The sequence below is a fragment of the Astyanax mexicanus genome, chromosome 18 (genome assembly GCF_023375975.1).
Source record: "Astyanax mexicanus isolate ESR-SI-001 chromosome 18, AstMex3_surface, whole genome shotgun sequence".
Lineage (NCBI taxonomy): Eukaryota > Metazoa > Chordata > Actinopteri > Characiformes > Acestrorhamphidae > Astyanax > Astyanax mexicanus.
The window spans coordinates 43,085,265-43,108,343 of record NC_064425.1 but is presented as its reverse complement, the minus strand read 5'-3'; the positions used below and the strand labels follow the sequence as shown (position 1 = coordinate 43,108,343).

The 23,079-nt window shown below is 38.4% G+C and overlaps 1 protein-coding gene across 1 annotated transcript in view; it reads right to left on the bottom strand.

Annotated features, from left to right (window-relative positions):
* epha4l (eph receptor A4, like) overlaps positions 1 to 22,415 on the bottom strand; it is a 61,184-nt gene extending 38,769 nt beyond the window's left edge. The window contains exons 1-3 of the mRNA XM_022670395.2: positions 22,240 to 22,415; positions 19,047 to 19,114; positions 13,829 to 14,492 (exon numbers count right to left, since the gene is read on the bottom strand). Of these exons, the coding sequence (XP_022526116.2) occupies positions 13,829 to 14,492; positions 19,047 to 19,114; positions 22,240 to 22,336 (829 nt within the window). The 5' untranslated portion in view covers positions 22,337 to 22,415. The remainder of the gene's footprint in view (positions 1 to 13,828; positions 14,493 to 19,046; positions 19,115 to 22,239) is intronic.
* Positions 22,416 to 23,079: the final 664 nt, after the last annotated feature.

Sequence of the window (23,079 nt, the reverse complement as noted above, 5' to 3'; positions counted from 1 at the left end):
AAAGTTGGGAAAAAGTAAGTAATGATATTATTTTGTCATATTTTTTGAAGAATAACTGAAAACATACTTAAACGTGGTATATCATGATATTTATCGTTATCGTGACATAAAAAAATTCCATATCGTGATGTATGATTTTTTCCATATCGCACAGCACTAGTTCACAGTATTTGGTGCAGTTTTTCATTTTGTCCCCAATACTGAAGCCATTTCCCAAACCTGACCTCTGTCCAAAACACACACACACACACACACACACACACACACACACTACACACACAATCCCTGTTCTCCAGTGAGCTGGGTAGGTGTGACAGCCCTATTTATTAGCCGATACTGTTCGGACTGATGGTGTTTGTGTTGGTATTGTTGTGTCAAATGGTTCTTTACATAATGGATCTGTTAGGGGAATTTGAAAGATTGTTGCACGGCTTCCTGAAAATTAAATACACCCCACGTTCCCCTCAACACGTAGGCCTGCTTCCCTCAAAGAATAGCTTCCTAAAAGATACAATGAGCTTATTATCGGAGGCCCAATCCGCTGCCCGCTGGCACGGGGAAGGGAGGGCAGCATCAGATAGGATGGGTTTAATAGGAGTACAGAGTTTAATACGAGCTGCCAGAAACCCGGCAGAAATCAAGTGAGAGGAACGAGAATGTAAGAACGAAAAGGAAGCTTAAATTCAGTGATTTTTTTGTGATTTTAAAATGTTCTGCATTGTAGTTTATATATAAGGTGCATCGGATTATAAATCGTTTCCTTATACTTTAGCAGGTCTCTGTGCTGGGTCGTGGAAGCGATGCAACTTGAGTAAAGTTGAGTAAAGCTAAGCTAAGCTAAGCTAAGTAAACAAAACTGTAATTAAAAAAAAAAAAAAAACAAGCACTAGATGTTAAGCTACACAGATTTCTCTCCTGAACACTGTTTAATTGTGTAAGTAAAGCACTTCCGTTTATGTACAGTAAGATTAGATTTCCACATTTCTCTTAAGCCTGGGTGCAGCAGCATTAGCCTTAACATTAGCATTAGCAGCTAACTGTGTGTTTTCCGGTAAGCCAGGGAAATATTAGCTAGTGATTTGTTCCACGTAGCTTGCTTTAATGCGGTAAACACGCTGACTACAGTCTGATATACTCACCTCTGATCGGCAGAAAGAGCTAGCGCTTAGCGCAGTTAGCGGCTAATGCTAATACTGCTCCAGCCTAGGCGCTGGAGAACTAAACTGAAACTCCTGTATAACTCTGTACTTCAGTGGAGTGGCTTTACTGCTCCTTAATACCTGACTTGTAGAATTCATACATAAGGTGCACTGTCTATTTTTTGGGAAATTAAAGGATTTTAAATATGTCTTATATTTCAAAAAATACAGTAATGTTTTAATGTTCAATGTTTTAAATGTTTAAATACATATTATGGCAAGAACTACCAAACTAAAAAAATAATAAATAAATAAAAATACTTAAGAGTACTTTGAAAGTATCCTCAAGTGCAGTCGCAAAGACAATTAAAAACTTTATGATGAAATGATGAAACTGGCCCTCATCAGGACCAACCCCGAAAAGGAAGAGAAAGAGTTTCCTCTGTTGTACAGCATATGTTTTTCAGAGTTACCCGCTTCAGAAACCGCAAGTTAACATAGTATTTTTGTTTGTTTAACACTTTTAAGTTACTAAATGATTCCTTATATGTTCCTTCATAGTGTGATAGATCACTTCACTATTATCTTCCTGTGTAGAAAATAATTATAAATAAAAACATCAAAGCATACACCAATCAAGCATAAGATTATGACCCCACAGTGAACACCTATAGGGATGCTGTGGTATATCAGGTGGAATAATTACACATTAAAATTAATATTAAATATTGATGCTTATATAAAGGTATAAAGGAAACTACAGTACTTATAGGTAAGTTCAGACTCAAAATCTAAAAGAAAGAAAAATAACAAGTATGTGTGTGTGTATGTGTGTGTGTGTGTGTGTGTAGCAGGCTGGGTTGGGTGTGTCTTTGGCACCGTATGCTATTGTTAAAAGTGAGAGGGCTGTGCTTCTGTTCTTTTTACCAGGAAGTGTGTGGTAGAATGGGATATGTTAATACACACCTCATTTGTACACACACACACACACACTTACACACACTTACACACACAATAACCTGAGGGTAAATGTGTTTGGCTATGTGAGCTGAAGGTCAAGTTTGGTTAATCTGTACAGGCATTAAACTAAAACCCAAAAACTCCGTATTTTACCGCTAAAGCTAATGCTAACAGTAGCTATTGGCACTATATGGACGAAACTGATGGGACACCTTCTTTTTCTGAAGTCAGCAGTATAAAAAAATGAGTTTATCCTGCTTTTATTGAAGGATTTGAGAAACCTTTCTACTAGATTTTGAAGCAAATACATTGCTGTGAGGATTTGACTGCAATAGGATCATTGGGTATACCAGATAATACACCGCTATGAGTAAACACTGTCTCTGCTGCTGCTCCATGCTGTTTACACACACTGAGAGCGCGGTATGTGCAGCGTTCACTGCTCATATCTGTGTTAAAGCAGCTTCACACTGCACAGATATGCACGGACAGCTCTGACCAATCGGAGGAGACGATGTGCTCGCGTGGTTTATTGCTGCACATATTTTGGTGAGTTCAGGTTTTTATGCCTGTGTGAAACCAAACCAAACAGAGGGAGAAACGCTCAAAATAAACCAAATAAACTCATCAACTGATCCACATCATAGAAACTTTCACAACTAGAGGTGTGAAAACATTTTTTTTATACTCAGCTAATTAAGTTCTAATTCAGAAATCCTTACAAACAAGCTGAGATGTTTATAATAAAGTAAAAGTAAATAAAAGTTTCCTCTATTCAATTCATCAGGCATTCTCTATTCCAGCGCCCCACGTTACGGCTTTATCCCCCCTGAAACATACACAGCTCTGACAAAAATAAAAAGATCACACGTTTCTGAATCAGTTTCTCTGATTTTACTATTTATAGGTTTATGTTTGAGTAAAATAAACATTGTTGTTTTATTCTATAAACTACAGACAACATTTCTCCCAAATTCCAAATAAAAATATTCTCATTTAGAGCATTTATTTACAGAAAATGAGAAATGTCTGAAATAACAAAAAAGATGCATGAATTTTCAGACCTCAAATAATACAAAGAAAACAACAAGTTCATATTCATAAAGTTTTAAGAGTTCAGAAATAATCAATATTTGGTGGAATAACCCTGGTGGTTTTTACCCATGTTCTCCTCCACCAGTCTTACACACAGCTTTTGGATAACTTTATGCTGCTTTACTTCTGGTGCAAAAATTCAAGCAGTTCAGTTTGGTGGTTTGATGGCTTGTGATCATCCATCTTCCTCTTGATTATATTGCTTGATTTTTAATTGCTCTCTTATTTCTTTTTTTACAGAGCTGTATACTATAAGCATATACTAGTATTTTGATTAACAACACTAATATAAATATAATTGAATTTTACATTTCTTGCACGCATTGTATTATTTACATTTAAATATTGACTATAAAAACTTGACTCTTAAGTAGAAGTGCAATTAATTGCAGGTATTTACAGAATACCACTAATAAAAACCACTAATAATAACATATTTACACAAATATGATGAATATACTACAATGTGTGAGATACTATGTATATGTGTGTGTGTGTGTGTGTGTGTGTGTGTGTGTGTGTGTGTGTGTGTGTGAAGAGTGTATTTTTAGCTTGTTTAGGTAATCTATGGGAAATGCACGGACGACAGATTGACTAGAGCTGGAACACCTTCCATTGTGCATAAGAGTGTGTGTGCGTGTGTGTGTGCGTGTGTGTGTGTAGCTGGACTGTGGGAACTGTGGGGTGGTGGATGTTGGTAAATGTTGTTATTCTTTATAAATAAACAGATACACACACACACACACACACACACACACACACAGACAATAGCATGTATGTTTTACTGTTCTCTGTTGTGTTCTGACCCTACCACAACCTCATAACTTCATAGCTGTAGGATATACAGGTGCAGCTGCAAAAATTAGAATATCATTAAAAAGTTACTTTATTTCAGTAATTCAGTTCAAAATGTGAAACTCAAATTTTAATATAAATGTATTAATTAAACACAGAGTGGTCTATTTAAAACGTTGAATTCTTTTATTGTTGTTATAGATTATGGTTGACAGCCAATGAAAACTCAAAAATCAGTGTCTCATAAAATTAGAATATTATATAATTATTAGACCAATTGGTACTTTTGTGGATTGCAGTGTGGGCAGTGTGCTGGAAAGTCCTGCTGGAAAATGAAATCTGCATCTCCATAAAAATTAGTAGTCAGCTGAGGGAAGCTGTAAGATATGAAGTGCTGTAAGATTTTGTGGGAAAACAAAACTGCACTGACTTTAGACTTGATAATAAAACACAGTGGATCAACACCAGCAGATATCAGACATGTCTCTTTATCCAAACCATCACTGATTGGTGGAAACTTCACACTAGACCTCGAGCAGTTTGGACTGTGTGTCTCTCCACTCTTCCTCCAGACGCTGATCCCTTGATTTCCTTTAAATGAAATGTCAAATTTACTGATGATCAGTGATGGTTTGGATAAAGAGTCATGTCAGTCATCTGCTGGTGTTGATCCACTGTGTTTTATTATCAAGTCTAAAATCAGTGCAGTACACTAAAAAACACACACACACAATAATCACACTCAAGTTTCTGTGAGCCACATACCATATCGAGCAATGTTTCATACCTCAGTGTGTGTGTGTGTGTGAGTGTGTGAGTGTGTGTGTGTGTGTGTGTGTGTGTGTAGGCATGCACTGGATTCCCAGCTCTTTTGTTAATCAACGGTCCCTGTCTTCATCACAGAGAGAAAGAGAAAAGAAAAACGAAGACCACCTACATCCTCCAACAGACGATGAGAGAGAGAGAGAGAGAGAGAGAGAGAGAGAGAGATAAAGAAAGAGGAGTGGGTAAACAGAGAAAAGAGAGAGAGACAGAGAGAGAGAGAGAGACAGAGAGAGTGAGAGAGATTAGTGATAACAGCATCTGTCATTAGATCAAAGGCAGTGTGAAGAGAGCGATGATGAAAAGAAGAGGAAAAAAGAAACAGAACAAAAAAAAACTCTCTCCAAACTCTCTCGCCCTTTTACTCTCTCTCTCTCTCATCACTCTCATTGTCCTGCTCTTTTACTGTAGCCCCGCCCCCCACCTCTGTCCCTCTCCACTGCTCTCACTGTCTCTCTCCTCTCTTTTCCATCTCTTTATAAAGTGAGTTAATTCGCTATTTATAGGTTTATGTTTGAGTAAAATGAACATTGATTTTTATTCTATAAACTACAGACAACATTTCTCCCAAATAACAAATAAAAATATTTTAGTCATTTAGAGCATTTATTTACAGAAAATGAGAAATGGCTGAAATAACAAAAAAAGATGCAGAGCTTTCAGACCTCAAATAATGCAAAAAAAAACAACAAGTTCATATTCATAAACTAGTTTTAAGAGTTCAGAAATAATCAATATTTGGTGGAATAACCCTGGTTTTTAATCACAGTTTTTTTCATGCATCTCTGCATCATGTTCTCCTCCACCAGTCTTACACACTGCTTTTGGATAACTTTATGCTGCTTTACTCCTGGTGCCTGTGTTACTACTAGACTGAGAATAATCTACCACCAGCATCTCTCACTGTCCCCTTTTCTTACTTTTCATCACACTCTCCCTTTCTTTTTTCCCTTTCCTCTTGTCTCTCCCATCCTTCTCTTTCTCTCCCTCTCTCTGTCCTCCTCTTTTTGTAACTCTCTCTCTCTCTCTCTCTCTCACTATCATCTCACTTTTTTATCTTTTTATTTATCTCACTCTCTCTCTGTCCTCTTCTCTTCTCTTTGTATTTCCTTTTTTTCCTCTCACTTTGTCCTCCTCTTAATCTTTCTTTCTCTCAGCCTCTCCGTGTCATTCTCCCTCTTATTATCTTCCTTTTCATTCCGACTCTCTCTCTTTGTCCTCCTCTCTCTGTACCTCTTATTTTCTCGATGTTTCTCTCTGTGTCTCTTTCACTCTGTCCTCTTCTCACTTTTCATCACACTTTCCTTTTTTTTACTTTTTCTCTCATCTCCTTTTTTTCCTCCTTCTCATTCTCTCTCTCCCTCATTCTCCCTTTCATTACCTTCATTTTTTCTCAGGCTATCCCCTCCTCTTTTTCTCCTCATTTTAGCCTCCCCTCTTGCCTGTCTCTCTCTTTTTCTGTCTGTCTCTTTTTCTGTTATTCTTCCTCATTATTATCATCCTTTTCTCTCTTGCTCTTTCTCTCTGTCCTCCTCTCTCTCTTTTTCTCTCTGTGGTTTTTCTCTCTTTTCTCTCGCAGATGTTCATATTTTGGTTTTGCTGTTGTTGCAGCAGTTTTGATTGTCTGGATGAATGAAAGGGGGCTTAAAATAAATAATGAACTCCCCTCTGCTCAGAACAGAGAGAACGACCAAAGCTGAGAGACAGAGGGAGAGAAAGAGAGTGAGAGAGAGGGGGAGAGAGGTGAGAGAGAGAGAGAAAGAAAGAAAGGGGCTATTAATTCAGGAGCTTTTGACATGCTAATCCTCTCGCTCTGCTGCTATTCAGACGTCTACCATCACCCACTTCACACTGAGAGAGAGAGAGATAGAGAGAGATGGAGAGAGAGAGAGATGGAGAGAGAGAGTGAGAGATGAAGAGAGTGGGTTTTGAAGCGTCTGCTATTATAACTCTCTGTACAGCTGTAAGTGTGGGCTGACAGTGAGGAGATAATGCTACTCAAGAACTTTAGAACACCTGAATAAACACTGATTACTATTAATAAAGATATATAAGCAGCATATCCCTCTAATCACATGATCATTCATAAAGTTTATAAACAGTTTATTGACCTACAAACATCTTAATAGTGAAAAAGCAACATGTTTTATACATACACCCTGGCCACTTTATCAGAACCCCCATCTCCTCACTGGTGTAGAACCGTATTTTTCACACTATAAGGTGCACTAAGCGACACTATTAAGGAACAGGGGTGTCGCCATGTTTTTTCTTTTAAATCATCAGGTGTCGCCGCCGGGTAGTAAGACCTGTAAAGCTAAGATAAGCTAATTTTAATAAACAAAACTTAAATTAAACTTAAAAAAAAAAAACGTTTAAAGTTAAACGAGTGCTGGATGTGAATCTACACAGACTTATCTCCTGAAAACTGTTTATTTGGGTAAATAAAGCACTTCCGTTTACTTACAGTAAGCTTAGATTTCCAGATTTCCACTAAGGCTGGGTGCAGCAGCATTAGCATTAGCATGTGTTTAGCACTAGTAAATGCTGCCCCACTGTTTATTTGGGTTTAGTATTCTAATGTTATATAGAGTTAATTACAGGTAGACATTCTCACTGATCACTGACTTTATTAGTGTTTATTTGGGTTTAGTATTATAATGTTATATAGAGTTCATTACAGGTAGATACTCTCACTCTCTCTTTTTATGCAGGAATACGTGTTGATTTGAACCTGCTGTTATACATATGGAGTTCTGTCAGGTGACGGTGGAGCCTAACCTTCTTCCTCAGCTTTTGTCAGTGTGTGTGTGTGTGTGTGTGTGTGTGTGTGTGTGTGTGTGTTTAAAGCACTCAGGTGTAAAATGCCCTGCTGTCGTGTTGAACAAAACGCCTTGATGGCCGAACGATGCCAACAACGCATCCAGGACAAAAAACGTTCCTGAGAAAAATGAAAGTCCCTTACGCTCACAGAAATAGACTTGTGTGTGTGTTTCTGTCAGTTTCACAAGTCCACAATAACTGTTTGGAGACACACACACACACATTCACACAAAGCATCTCCAACCTCACCTGTTTGATGCAATGGCTCTGAAATAAAATCTGGACATAAAATCTTTTCATTCTGGACACTCTGGACACTCCATGTACACAACCCCATCTCTGCAGACACACCCTCTGAGATGCCCTATTATAATATTTTTATAGTTTTACCATTTTCTGCACTACTAGTTTTTTATTTTATTGTCCATCAGTGTTATCAGCGTGTGTTGACTGTCTCTGGCAGCACTTCTGCTTTCAGGTTAAAGGTATAGTAAAAGTGTGAAAAGCAAAACCAACAGATTAAAGAACAGGTTCTTCCCCACAGACCTCAGACTCCTCAACCTACCTCAGTAATAACCCTGCAACTTACTCTTACTCTACACGTTTACATCTCACTGACACATGTTCAATTTTACTGCAATAATGCTTAATAATAATTGCACTACTAAAAAGCTTTCACACTTTTGTTATCTCTCACTGCTGTAGATTATCATGTTCTTGTAAATAATAATATGCATAGCACATAGTACTGTAATCATGTATATATTGCATTTTTTGATGTAAATTTAACACCAATTTAATATTTATATCAGCTAGTTTATTATTTCTTGCTTTTTTTGTATTTTTCTACATTTCTCTTTATGTGGCATACTTGACGAGGTGCAAAGAAAGATTTTTATTGTACGAGAAAACTTGTTTCCTTACTGTTCACATGACAATAAACTCTTTGAATCTTGAGTCATTGAATCTCGAATCTTTGAATCTTTGAATCTTAAATCAGAGGAAATTCTGTTCTGCCTCTGGTCTGTTAAGCTGCTCTTTAAACTCAATGAAGGCAGTCTGAGACACAAGGCCATTTCTCAATATGCAGTACACAAGTTTGGACTCGCCTACTTGGCAAGAACGGATTTGGTAAGTTCGGCTGGCGAGAACTTGAGGATGCAGGACTTTTATTCTGTAATCGGAACATCTGCGTACTTGATGACCTCACCCTCTCAGGGCACAGAAAGCGATGTTCTGAAAACGTAGAAGCACATTTTCAAATAGTTGCTTTTAAAACAAAAAAAACACATATCTGAAGTTTAAACCCCTACATTCTCCCATAAAAATGACTTTTATTAATCTTTATTTTATTACACAGTGGTACTATTTTAAAAAAAACCTATAACTTAAAGGTAGGTACTTTCTCCCCCACAGACAATGCTGCGGGGTGCATTGTGGGATATCAGGCTCTAAGAAGTACACATAAGTCACCTTCCATGCATCCTCGATAATAAAGGAAGAACAGCAAGAACTCATTCACGTATTTGTAGTGAACTTGGCTAACTGTGATCTTCTAAACTTCTAAACAGAATTTGGACTGCAGCTGAGGATGTTTCCCGAGTCCACAAAAAGACAAGAACACAAGAACACAAGAGCAGAAAAGAGAAGGTGGGTCAACAAAATGAATAGGTAGAAATTTGAGAACATGATGGAAATTTTCTGGCTTTATTTTTACAGAACAGAAGGGAAGAGAACCACGAGACGAGAAACGAGGATGAGAGGAAGTCCAGCAGAAAAAAAGTAAAAGTAAACAGATGTGCACTTTCCCTCAGTTTTCCTGAATCTCTCTCTCTCTCTTTCTCTCTCTCTCTCCTTCTTTCTCTCTTTCTCTCTCGTGGGTCTCCAGTGTGACCTGTAGAGGCCCAGCTGTCAAATCTTTGATGTCTTAATAAATTTCTCCTCTTGCTCTGTCAGTCGAGACGCGGGAGATGGATGGAGGAGTCAAGGACCTTCAACCTCACTCTAAACCACCAAGCCCATCCCCCAACACACCACAAAATCAACCCTAAACCTACATAACCCTCAACCAAAGCTCCCAACCTCCAAACTTACCTCCTACATCAACCCCCAACTACCACCAGTTAGCAGACTGAGTCTCAACTTTAAACTCATTAAGGGAACAATCAGTAAAATGATGGCAAATGTGTAAAAAGAGGCTACAGGAGTCCAATTCCCAAACACTAGTTAGAGTTTCAGTCCCTACTAAGTAAGTGGTGGTGCCTTGCCCGTTTCCATGATGGCTGCATACTGTTTGAGTGCTGTTGTCTATTACCTGGCAACCCTGTGTGTGGAAATGGGACTGGGGGAATAGCTCTGGGCTGATTCAGAGACCACACCACACCAGATTACAGTGACGTACTGCACAGTTCAAATAAGAAAGTACTGGCTGCAGCTCTGCTGACATAAGCTGCGAGTTCATAAGCTTAGAGTGTTTTCTTAATATCTGATGATAAATTGTGTTACTACAGAACATATAATCCTTAATGGTGCTTTAAAAAAAGTTTCTCCTGCTTTTGCTGAAGTACCTGTCTCTACTGCCCAGAGAAGACTTTGATTGGAAGCACAGCCAGCTGTGGTTACCAGTGCTGATCAACCGCGATTAGCAGCATTAGCCAGCCGCAGTTAGCACTAGTAAATGCTTCCCGATAGCGATATACTGAGGAACCCTGAGTGTTCCGGTAATCCAGGGCGCTATCAGCTGAACAGGAAAAGAGCTAGCGCTGCAGTTAGCAGCTAATGCTAATGCTGCTGCACCCAACCTTAGTGCTGGAGAAACTTCACTGAAAACTCACCCCTATAAAACGCTGTACTTCAGCAGAGTGGCTTTACTGCTCTAAACACCTTCTTAGTAACCGTTTTTTTCTGAAATCAAGTATTAAAAAGAGTTTATCTTGCTTTTGTTGGAGTAACTGTCTCAGGATTTCTCCTAGATTTTTGAGCATTGCTGTGAAGATTTGATAGTATTCAGGGACTAGAGCATTAACCCTTGTGTGGTGTTCATATTTTTGTTACTCGTTTACTTTGTTACTTGTATTTAATTCAGCAAAATTAAGCAATTTTACATTAAAATGCTTTACACATGCTCGCTTCACCTACATTGCAAGCAATATAAACAGCTTACATGGTTAATATTTGCCCTGTACCTTTCTTATGTTGCATTTCTTTCAAAAAGTGCTACTCTTTTTTTATTAGCTTTTTTAATAAAATGTAAAAGAAAATGAATTAAACTCAAGATATGAGTAGAAAATTTGTTTAGTTTCAAATTTACAAATGAAGCAATGTTTATTAGCCCTTGGCCAAACATACTGTATGTAATATAAATATGTGTGTTTATCGAAAATGTGTTTTGATATATGTTTTTCACAAAAAATGAGCCAATGCCAATGAGTTTGAGTTAGAATATTTTAGAAATATTAGAAATGTTAGAAATATTTTTTTAGTATCATTTGATGAAAAATGAAAACGGGTCCCACAAACCCGAACACCACACAAGGGTTAAAAAGGTCAGAACTCCACATCATTCCCAGGTCCTTAACTCTGCTCCATCATTCCAAAGACAACAGTTTTGGGATAATATAATATTGTGCCATATCGTAACATATTAAACCACTTTTCTGGATAATATCATATCGTGAAATGCCATATAATTCATGATTTCCATCCCTAGTCCTCCATAATTAATAAAATCAACATGTGGTTTGGGGACTTTTCTTTCATTATCATTGAAATGTTAGTTCTGATCACATGACCACACTTACAAGAGGATTTAAAAGGACACTATATATCACCGTGACGCACATCCACACGGACAAACAACACACTCACACCAACACACACTCACATGTACTCACACACACTCACACACAAAGGCCGAGGTCAGGAGGACGGCACTAGAAAGAGCAGAGGGAATGTGAACTCCGACCCCCGGCCATTAAGATCAGATGTCAAGGGTGGATGTGGTAACCCTCATCACACGCCGAGAAACTCACACGCCTGGAGCTGGGAGAAAGTGAGAGTACGTGTGTGTGTGTGTGTGTGTGTGTGTGCTATGACTGGTCTGTCTAGTCCATCAGTGTAAGCTGTCACTCCCAGCAGTCTAACATCTGACCTCACCAAACTCGGTCCTGCTGAGATCCTGAGATCCTGAGATCCTGACCAGCGAATATTAAACACATCATCAACAGTACTGTTCTTTACAGCTCTGATACAATATATTAAAAATATATCTATCTATCGCCTCTCCATCCATCTGTCTTTCTACTCATCCTTCCATCTGTCCATGTATACAGTGGTCTGAAAAAGTATTTGCCCCCCACAGAATTATTTTGTTTTTTTTTTTTCTTTTTTTTTAGTCATAATAATATTTTTTTCCAATTATCAAACAAACTTTAATATCATACAAAGATAACCTGAGTAAATATAAAAAGCATTTTTTAAATCATAGTTTTATTTATTAAATGACAAAAAAAATTCACTCTTCTTTACAGAATTGTTTTAATTCCGACATATTTGAGCATTTTCCAGCATAAACATCCTGTTTAAGATCATCCACAGCATATCAATCAATCAGACTTTAACTAGGCCACTCCAAAAACCTGTTTGTGTGATTTGGGTCATTGTCCTGCTGCAGAACCCAAGTACACCTGAGCTTGAGGCCAGGAAAAGATGGCCGGATTCTGATTCTCCTTCTGGATTGTCTGATAAACAGCAGAATTCATGCTTCCATCTATTACAGCAAGTTGTCCAGCAGCCCCAGACCATCACACACACACACACACACACACACACACACACACACACTACCACCACCATGTTTTACGTAAAGTATGATGCTCTTTTTTCTGAAATTGTGTGCTATTTTTTTAATACCTTGATTGATATTAAAATGTAAATATGTTAAAAATAACGAAATAGTTTTTTTACAGCACTGTATCTAAATTTGATCTCCCAGCCGTGTTTCTCCGAGTTTCTCACACCGATTTAAACCCTGTATCGACTTTATTTGGGTCAAGTAAAGAAAACTGTCTTTCTGCTACGAGTAAACCTACTGATCTAAAGTGCAGAATTTCATTCGGGTGTTTATGGAGAGCAGAGGAGTGTGTAAAGAGTGAGAGTAAAACTTTAACAGCTGAACCTGAAGCACAAGCAGCGGTACTGTCTAACTGTCTACTGACTGCTTTATTCTCTCTTTCACTCTCTCTCTCTTTCTCTCTCTCTCTTTCTCTCTCTCTCTTTCTCTCTCTCTCTTTCTCTCTCTCTCTCTCTCTCTCATCTCGCCTGTTTTTCTCTCCAGAGAGGATCAGGCTCAGCGAGCTGCCTGCAGTGAGAAGATGCTTCAGATAAATAAGCAGAACCAGAGGGAAACAAAACCCACTAACAAACAGGGAACAAGCTCCACTCATCCTTACTGACATACTAAACAAACACACACACACACACACACTCTGAGACTGAGAGCTCTATCATACACCCTGCGCAAGGCACGTACGTCGTGACGCTCTTTGCTACCTTACACCCCGCCAACAGTCTATTTTCACATAGACTAGGCATAAATCTACACTGATCGACATGGTGATCTAGAAGCGAGGTGTGTTCAGGTACATTTCTGCTGTATTGCTATTTATCTTGGCAGCGGAAAACACAGGTGCTCCACTGACTGAAATGAACCTAGACAGCAGCCAATCAACAGTCAAACACACAATAAACAGAATAAAGAATAAAATAACATTGCTGTTGCCTTAACCACCTCCTCACAGACAGGTATTTTAGTGAAATTTCAGACTGATTACACGCCAATATCTATAGAATATCTATTCAAGCATTTTATACAAATATTTCATGTTTGAGAAAAGCAGGAACTCAAACCTAATGACTGTACTGAGCCATGGGGAAGTGAAGGAACGATGTTCCCAGGAATGATGGAGCTCCATCCAATAGTTTTGGGATCATCTAACATCCGGACTTTACTTTTATACTTTCCAGTATAAAAGAAAAAGATGCATCAAGATGCTCAATCAATAATCGTTTTATCACATCGTTTAATCACATCTCAGAGCTCTGCATCGTAATCTAATCGAATCGTAAGGTGCCTAGAGAATCCCACCCCTACTGATCAGTCTTGGAGACACATTACAATAGGAATCTCGTCTTACCTTGACACTGTCCACTGCGTTCCTCGTAACCCGGGTTACACAGGCAGTTCCCGATGGGGACCAGCCACTCCCCGTCCGCCCCGCAGTACATTTTGGGGACCTCCCGCTCTTCTGAGTGATTCACACAGGACCCCCGAACCTCCACCAGAGACGAGGTATCGGCTCCGGTCACCGTATCGGGAAACTGCGCCAGATTTCTAACCGCCAGCGGACATCTCTTATAGAAGACCCTCACAGACACCAGGGCGATGCAGGCGCCGACGTCCTGAAAAGCCAGGTAGAAGCCTTTCCGCGTCAGGACCCCGACGTCCCGCACCTCAGTGTTCAGCTTCATGATCCGGTCTCCGATGTCCACCTGCGTGAAGCTCTCGTCGGCCGCCACCGTGTCGATCTTGGAGAAGCGGCTCTCGCGCACCGTCCTCTCGCCGTCCGAGTCCGTCTCCTGGTAGTAGAGGTTAAAGGTCTCCTTGCAGGTGCCGGTAACTCCGGGCAGACTGTTGCAGTCCCGCAGGGTGAATTTAATCTCGATGTAAATCCGCTGAGCCGGACCGCGCTGGATCCAGTGCGTCCGCAGCCAGTTGTTCTGACTGGCCTCCATCACGTTACACACCTGATACGTCCGGATCGGCACGTTCTTCTCGTCCATGATGCTCACCTCCTCCCACTGCAGAGAATCAATCAGAACAACATCAGGAAAAGTTTAAAACCGTATCGCCCATTCTCTATAATTCCTGCATTAAAACGCTCTTGTCACTATCAGTAATACTCGCTAAAATATCACTAAAATATACTTATAATATACAATAGTTATACTTTTAATTGCAATTAAAAACTAAAAAACTAGAGTCATGAACAGTTGGGATCTTAATCTGTTGGTTTGTTAAGTCCTTTTGTTGGTTAGTCCAATTTCCAAACACTGGAGAGAGATTTCTGCCGCAGACACGAAGATCACACCGGTTGCCAGATTGACACACTGTGGCAAACGAGGTGAATCAATGTCCAAAATGCTAGGGTCCAAAATCTCTACTACTCTAGTGGAGTTGGTAAATCACCCATCTATGGTCAGCAACTGTGCTGAAGCTCAGTGATTACCTGTTCAGCAGAACAATTACTATCTGACGATACATCCTGATCATGTAATGAGTTACTAAAGAAAATATAATCCTAACGGGTGCTTTAATATGATTACTGGTTGGTTAGTTGGTTGGTTTATTGCTGTGTTGATTGTGAGGTTATCAGATGGGTTATTTGGTTAAACTCCAGGGTTGGTTAGTTGGGATGTGTAATGCCTGGTTTACGTAAGCAGATACTAAGCTAACCAGTATGATACAAATCAAACCATTCAGCTTATGTAATTTACTTTGACTGGGCAGGTTGGTTTATTGGTTATTTACTGGTTCACTAATAGTTTGAATTTGTTGTCTGGTTGACTTACTGGCTGAAAGGTTACTGGTTTACTGGTAGTGTGGATTTGTAGACTGGTTTTGTTGGTTGGAGGGTTTAGTAGTTCACTGATAGTTTGGATTCGATGACTGGTTGTGCTGTGGACTTGGCAGGTTCACAGTTGGTTGGGATTTGTTTATTGGTTGGAGGGTTCAGTGGTTTGTTGATAGTTCGGATTTGTTTACTGGTTGTTCTGTTGGTTGGAAGGTTCTCTGGTTGTTGGGATTTGTTGACTGGTGGTTCTGTTGTTTGGAGGGTTTACTGGTTCATTTATAATTTGGGTTTATTTACTGGTTATTCTGTTGGTTGGAGGGTTTACTGGTTCATTGATAGTTTGGATTTCTTGACTGGTTGTTCTGTGGGCTGCAATGTTAACTGGATGTTGGGATTGGTTAACTGGTTGTTCTGTTGGGTGGGGCATTTACTGTTTTTTGGAATTTGTTTATTAGTTAGAGGGTTTACTGGTTCATTGACAGTTTGGGTTTATTTACTGGTTATTCTGTTGGTTGGAGGGTTTACTGGTTCATTAATAGTTTGGGTTTATTTACTGGTTATTCTGTTGGTTGGAGGATTTTTTACTGGTTGTTGGGATTTGTTGACTGGTCAGATTGTTGGGTGGAGTATTTATTGAGTCACTTTAGTTTAGACTTCTTGACTGGTTGGTTGGTTAATCTGTATACTGGTTAATTGGTTTACTAAGATTTACTGATTGGCTGGTTGACTGGTCTGGAGAGCACTCTGGTGGCTCTTCACTATAGTGTACCTCTAGAATCCATGTGGAAATTGTTCTATAATAAATAATCTCCTCAAATTATTACTAACATAGCATCACAAATTGGGCAATGAGGAGACAATGATCCGGTTTTGAGTGTGTGTGTGTGTGTGTGTATATGTGTGTGTGTGTAGCTCTCCTCTGCCCTGTGTGCACAGAGGGCCAATGGAGCGAGCTGCTGATAAGGGCTCCGGTCTGTAGATAGCAGTCCAGAAGGAGAAAGGAGCTAATTGGCCGTATTTAGGGGCTGAATGCCCGCCCACCCTCGCTGCCAAAGAGCTGTCATTCATGCAGGTGATCACAGAGCACAGCCAGCTGAGGAGCTCCAAAAGAATTAGGCCACATAGCAACAGATGGCAGCAGCACAGAGACAGCAGCAGTGGGAGCTTTCTGAAGTTTACTCTACAGACGCTGGTCTTATCAGCTCGTATAATACTGATATAGATTAATGATATACACTGTGGGTCTAATAGGGAGTATATTTGAACATATAGAGTGGACAAACAGTTTCCCAGACAGGGATTAAGCCTAGTCTTGACCTACACAGCTTTTCCAGTTGAGGTAAAATATAGTCATGATAAGTTGATTGATGAGCACCAATGAACAGGTAGGATAGTTAAACAGGGCCCTCAGAATTCGACCAATCAAGTATTGAGCTTGTTATTGGTGTAAAAATAGCATTTCTTTGCATTGGCATCATCTATGCACCAAAATGTATTTAACACACTTATATTTAAGGTTACCATTCTACAAAAAATGGTAAAATAAAAAACGTTTTTAAGCTTTAAAATGGAAGCTAAACTGTTTAGCTAAAAATACAAAAAATAATGTTTCACAGAACTAGACATCAAAGTCTACACTGTAAGATATATTTATAGAAAGTCATGATTCTATAAGTATATATTATAGTATTATTGCAATATCAATATAGAGCTCTGGAAAAAAAGAGACCTCTTAATTATATTAACTGAACTGCTTGAATTTTTGCACCAGGAGTAAAGCAGCATAAATTTATCCAAAAGCAGTGTGTAAGACTGGTGGAGGAGAACATGATGCCAAGATGCATGAAAAAAACTGTGATTAAAAACCAGGGTTATTGCACCAAATATTAATTTCTGAACTCTTAAAACTTTATGTATATTAACTTGTTTTTTTTTTTTTGGCATTATTTGAGGTCTGAAAGCTCTGCATCTTTTTTGTTAATTCAGCCATTTCTCATTTTCTGTAAATAAATGCTCTAAATGAGAATATTTTTATTTGGAATTTGGGAGAAATGTTGTCTGTAGTTTATAGAATAAAACAACAATGTTCATTTTACTCAAACATAAACCTATAAATAGCAAAATCAGAGAAACTGATTCAGAAACTGAAGTTCTCTTTTATTTTTTTCCAGAGCTGTATTGTCTCACAACTATTGATGATAGTAAGTCACATATTGAACAGTGTAGTGCTGGCTGCTGGAGGGTCCAATGGGATCGGCAGTTTCTACAGTATTAACTCTCTTGTTAATTAATGATCTCTTGAATAATGAATGATCATGTGATCAGGTGTGTGTGTGCGTGTGTGTGTGTGTGTGTGTGTGTGTGTGTGTGAGGCTGGGCTCTTCAGGCTGAGCAGTAAGGTATGCAGGAACGGACAGAGTAAAGCCGGGACGACTGAGGGAGCATACGTTATCAGCCAGAACCCACTGACCTCCACAATCTCAAACCCCTTCTTTCACACACACACACACACACACACACACACACACACACACACACACACACACACACACAGAACCGCTCACTGTTTCTATGTTGGCAAGTGTCCCCCCCCCCTTTTTTGGAAGTTGAGGGATAAAGTTTCCCAACAAAGACCATTTCTGTCTCCTGCCACTATTTACGAAACCTGACGCTCGTCACATTAACCCAGCTATCCACATTCACATCACACAAAGAGAGAGAGAGAGAGAGAGAGAGAGAGAGAGAGAGAGAGAAAAGGTAAGCAAAAAAGAGAGAAATAAAGGAGAGAGAAATAGAGAAAAAGAGAAAAAACAAGGAAGAGAGACAGACAGAACAGAGAAATAAAAAAGAGAGAAATGTAAAGAAAGGAAGAAATAAATAAATAAAGGAGTGAAAGTGAAAAAGGGTGGGAGAAAGAAATAAATGATACAGAGAAAAAAGTGAGAGTAAAGGAGAGTAAAGTAGATAGCAACAATAGAGAGAGAGAGAGAGAGAGAGAGAGAGAGAGTAAAATAAAGAATGAGGGAATAAAAGATAGAGTAAAAGAAAGAGTGAGAGAATATAAGAGAGCAAAAGAAAGAGTGAGAAAGAGAGAGTAAAAGAGATATGGCAAAAGAAAGAGTGAGTGAGAGTAAAAGAAAGAGAGAAAGTTAAAGAAATATAGCAAGAGAGAGTAAAAGAGAGAGTAAAAGAAAGAGAGAGTAAAAGAAAGTGGAAAAAGAGTAAAAGACAGAGAGAGCAACAGAACGAGTGAGGGACAGCAGAAGAGAGAGCAAAAGAAAGAGTGAGTGAGAGTAAAAGAGAGAGAGTAAAAGAAAGAGTGAGAGAATATAAGAGAGCAAAAGAAAGAGTGAGAAAGAGAGAGTAAAAGAGATATGGCAAAAGAAAGAGTGAGTGAGAGTAAAAGTGAGAGGGTAAAAGAAAGAGTGAGGGAGAGTAAAAGAGAGAGAGTAAAAGAAAGAGAGAGGGAGAGTAAAAGTGAGAGAGTAAAAGATAGAGAGAGGGAGAGTAAAAGAGAGAGAGTAAAAGATAGAGAGAGGGAGAGTAAAAGAGAGAGAGTAAAAGAAAGAGTGAGGGAGAGTAAAAGTGAGAGAGTAAAAGAAAGAGAAAGGGGGAGTAAAGGAAAGAGTGAAAAAGAGTGAGGGAGAGTAAAAGACAGTGACAGTAGAGAGTACAAAAGAAAGAGAGAGAGAGAGAGAGAGAGAGAGAGAGAGAGAAAGAGAGTAAGTAAAAGAGAGAGAGAGAGAGAGAGTAAGTAAAAGAGAGAGAGTTGTTTACTCACTCCTCCTTCCGTGGGACTCGCGACCCAGGCCAGTTCTCCCTGCACTGATCTGGAATCCAGCAGCGTAACTGAAAGCAGCAGATGGAGAGATAGAGGATGAGAGAGTGGTGGAGGTAGAGATGTGCCAGCGATTGTGGTTCTGATCCGGTGTGGAATATCTGCCTGACCCAGATAGAGCGGCAGCAGATCACACAGCGCCTCAGATTTACGGAAATAAAGAACAATAACAGCAAAACCTGAAGGAGCGGAGGAGCGGAGCGGCGGCGACAGAAGACTGGAGAACAGCTGGAGCATCACTGACGCTCTACATGATACCAGAGTTCTGTTCTAATCCGCAGAGAACCTGCGGAGAACCCGCAGAGAACCTGCACGGTGCTGAACTATCAATCTGGGCTATAGTAGTGTTTACAACGTGGATTAAATATGATAAAAAAAAAGTTTCAGACATTTTTGTCACTGTTTGCAAAGAATTAAACAAGCTGACACGCTGGTCAACGTGCTCATGGCAAGGCCATGTGAATTATGGGAGTTGAAGTGAGGTCTGATAGTGGGTACAAATGCATGGGATTCACATGTGTACCTTAAATACACCATAATAGCTTAAATTAAGCTTAAATTACCACCCACAGTAAACAGCGCAATGGTAATGATCGTGGCCGGCGGCGTCTGGCTTGAACCGTCCATGCGAACAAACAAACAGCTTCAAATAAAATCACTTCTTCACATAATGGCAGAAAAGTAACAACACATCCAAACACATCCCACAGGTCAGTGCAGATTTCTTCTTAAGCTTCCATGGGACTCACCAAAACTCATAATACCAGGGACACAATACTAGTTTGGGTCCCATGACTTTTGGCAAGTCAGTATAATACACTCAAGTCACTGAGTCACTGAGTATAATAGGATATTTTCACCCCACGTCCATTACTCAGAAGCTCCAGGACACCGCAGACTAACAGACTAAACGTCAGAAGACAGAGACAGAAAAGTGGACTTATACAAAGGCGCAACAGAAAGAATGCAATCTATCAAATCCTCACAGCAATGCTTCAAATCAAAAATAGAAAAAAGTTACTCCAACAAAACAGTGATGAATTTCTTTGATTTTACCAAATTGAAAACCTCTGGAATATAATCAAGAGGAAGATGGATGATCACAAGCTGATCATCAAACCACCAAACTGAACTGCTTGAATTTTTGCACCAGGAGTGAAGCAGCATAAAGTTAATCAAAAGCAGTGTGTAAGACTGGTGGAGGAGAACATGATGCCAAGATGCATGAAAAAAACTGTGATTAAAAACCAGAGCTATTCCACCAAATATTGATTATTTCTGAACTCTTAAAACTTTATGAATATGAACTTTTATGAATTGTTTCCTTTGCATTATTTAAGGTCTGAAAGCTCATTTTACGCAATTAAATGCTCTAAATGACAATATTTTTATTTGTAATTTGGGAGAAATGTTGTCTGTAGTTTATAGAATAAAACAACAATGTTCATTTTACTCAAATATAAACCTATAAATAGCAAAATCAGAGAAACTGATTCAGAAACTGAAGTGCTCTTAATTAATTAATTAATTAATTAAACAAATTAAAAACAGATTTTTTTAAGTTAATATAAACACATATACACATATACTTTCTTTACACATTCTTGCACACATACACGTTTTATTTTTTTATGACCCACTTATTGCATTAGATGTAGATATGCCGTGTAACATTATTTTAAAGATAAGTATGTATGTGAGTAAGAAAATAAATACATTTAAAAAAAACGTATGCAAATGTATGGAAAGGTGTAATAGCCAAAAATTAGGCAATGGTTAAAAAAAAAAAAAAAAAAAAAAAAGTTTGAGAATCAGCCTTCGATTAAATATTTAATTTCTTTGGGTTTTGGTTGCAGCCAAAAATTATAATTTTTTAGTGCATCTTTATTGCAAAACTGTGAATCTGTCTTTTTTATATTGTGTCCATTAGGGCTGAAAGGTTAATCAAATTAATGTGAATAATTGAATTTTATTTTAAATGTTTTAATGCATCTTTTTAAAAGGGATAAAGGAGATTGTACATATTTACATATAAAAGCTACCAAAGAGAATCTCAGTAGATAGACGTTTTTTGTTTTAAAGTATAAAAGCTGGATATAAGATTAAAGAGGGCGACGAAAAATTCGTAAAAATATATAAATGTAAAGGAAACAATAGTGTATATAGTTTACAATGTTTACAAATAAAAAGTTGTTAAGTAAGAATAATAATGTAATATTGAGATTTTTCTTCTTTTTTTTTTACAATATCGCCCAGCCCTAGTGTCCATATTTTTATAATACATGTACCAATAAATGCTCTAAAATATTTTTAAAAAGTGATTTCTGTATTTTGTATTGTAGTATTATAATTGTTTTTTTTAGTCCATGTAATTTATGCAATGGTGGAAAAAGTGACAAAATGAAAAAAAACAAATAAAATAAAAAGCAAAATAAAAAATGGGCTAAATATGTAAAAAAAAAATAATAATAATAATAATAAAATGTATACCAAACAATGTACATTTATGCAAAGTCCTTTGTATATAGCCCTTTGTTGGAATGCCTGTTAGGATTTAAGTCATGTAAATTTAGTTTATGCAATGGTTAAAAAAGTGTCTAAATTAATGAAAGCTTGTAAAAAGCCTTTGATTAAATCTTTTATTTATGTATTTATTTATTAATTAATTATTTAGTTCATCTCTATTACAAAACTGTGAATTTCTTTTTTTAACTATATATTTTTCATATTTTCATGAGAAATATACAATAAAAATGCTTTAAAATCGTTTTAAATTGACTCTAATTTTAAGTTATGTTGGATATGCAGATTTTCCTCTTCTTGTTGTGTTAAATTTTTTTGAATAATCATTATTTTGAAGGATGTTAAACAACAGCTCTAGGCTAAATCAGCATTATTAACTATGTTTGTTCACTTGAATTAATTAAAGTGTTATAAATATGTAAGTATCACAATATTCAGTTTTATATATAGTACATAAAAATATCAATATTTAAACTGACCCCCGGCCGGAGGGGTCTGAGCGCGGTGAGCGCGTCTCACTCTGCCCGGAGTACAGCGCTCAAACCCCGGCTCCCAAACTAACGCTCACCGCCCCGCACAGCCCCGCGCACAGCCCCGCACAGACCCCGCTCACCTTCGTTGGCCGGGTAAGTTCTCGGAGCGGAGATTCCGGCAGAAACCCCGAAAAGAAGCGAAGCCACGGAGTAAATAATCCCAGATAGCGCCGCCATCCGTCCCGCAGCGTGTCTCAGCGTCTCTCAGCGCGGCTCAGTGAAGCGCTCTGCCCGGCTCTCTGCTCCGTCCCTCAGCGGCACTGCCGGCCCCGCTCCCCGCTCTCACTCACCCCCTCACTCACACCGGGGGGCGGGGCCTCGCCGCGCTGACGCGCCCGCCAATCAAACCGAGAACAAGCAGTGAAAAAAAGTTTAAATAATTTATGGGAACTCACTCCTGTTACTATAACTCACTACTGTTACTGAAACTCACTACTGTTACTATAACTCACTACTGTTACTGAAACTCACTACTGTTACTATAACTCACTCCTGTTACTGGCACTCACTCCTGTTACTTTTTATGTTTCGAGTAACAGGAATGAAAGTAACAGGAATGAGTTTTTTTTTTAAAGAATTAGCAAAAACATGAAAAATAGCTAAATGGCAACTATGCTAATAGCATGAGAACACTGAGCACATTCTAGTAATGTTATTAGCTAAAATATGTATTTTAACTGAAATATTATGGATTTATTATAAACAAATTTTTATTTTTGAAGCGTAGTTGGGAATTGGAGTCACTGAAATCTCTAAAGGATTTTAATACTTATATTTCATGGTAAAGTATAATTAGTATAATTACAGAGTGGGGACAGGTAACACATGCTATTTTTTTTAGTGTTCTAAGTATTTTTAATAATGTTTTTTAATTGCATATCTTACTTTTGCAATTAGGTCAATTAGGTGTACAAGACACT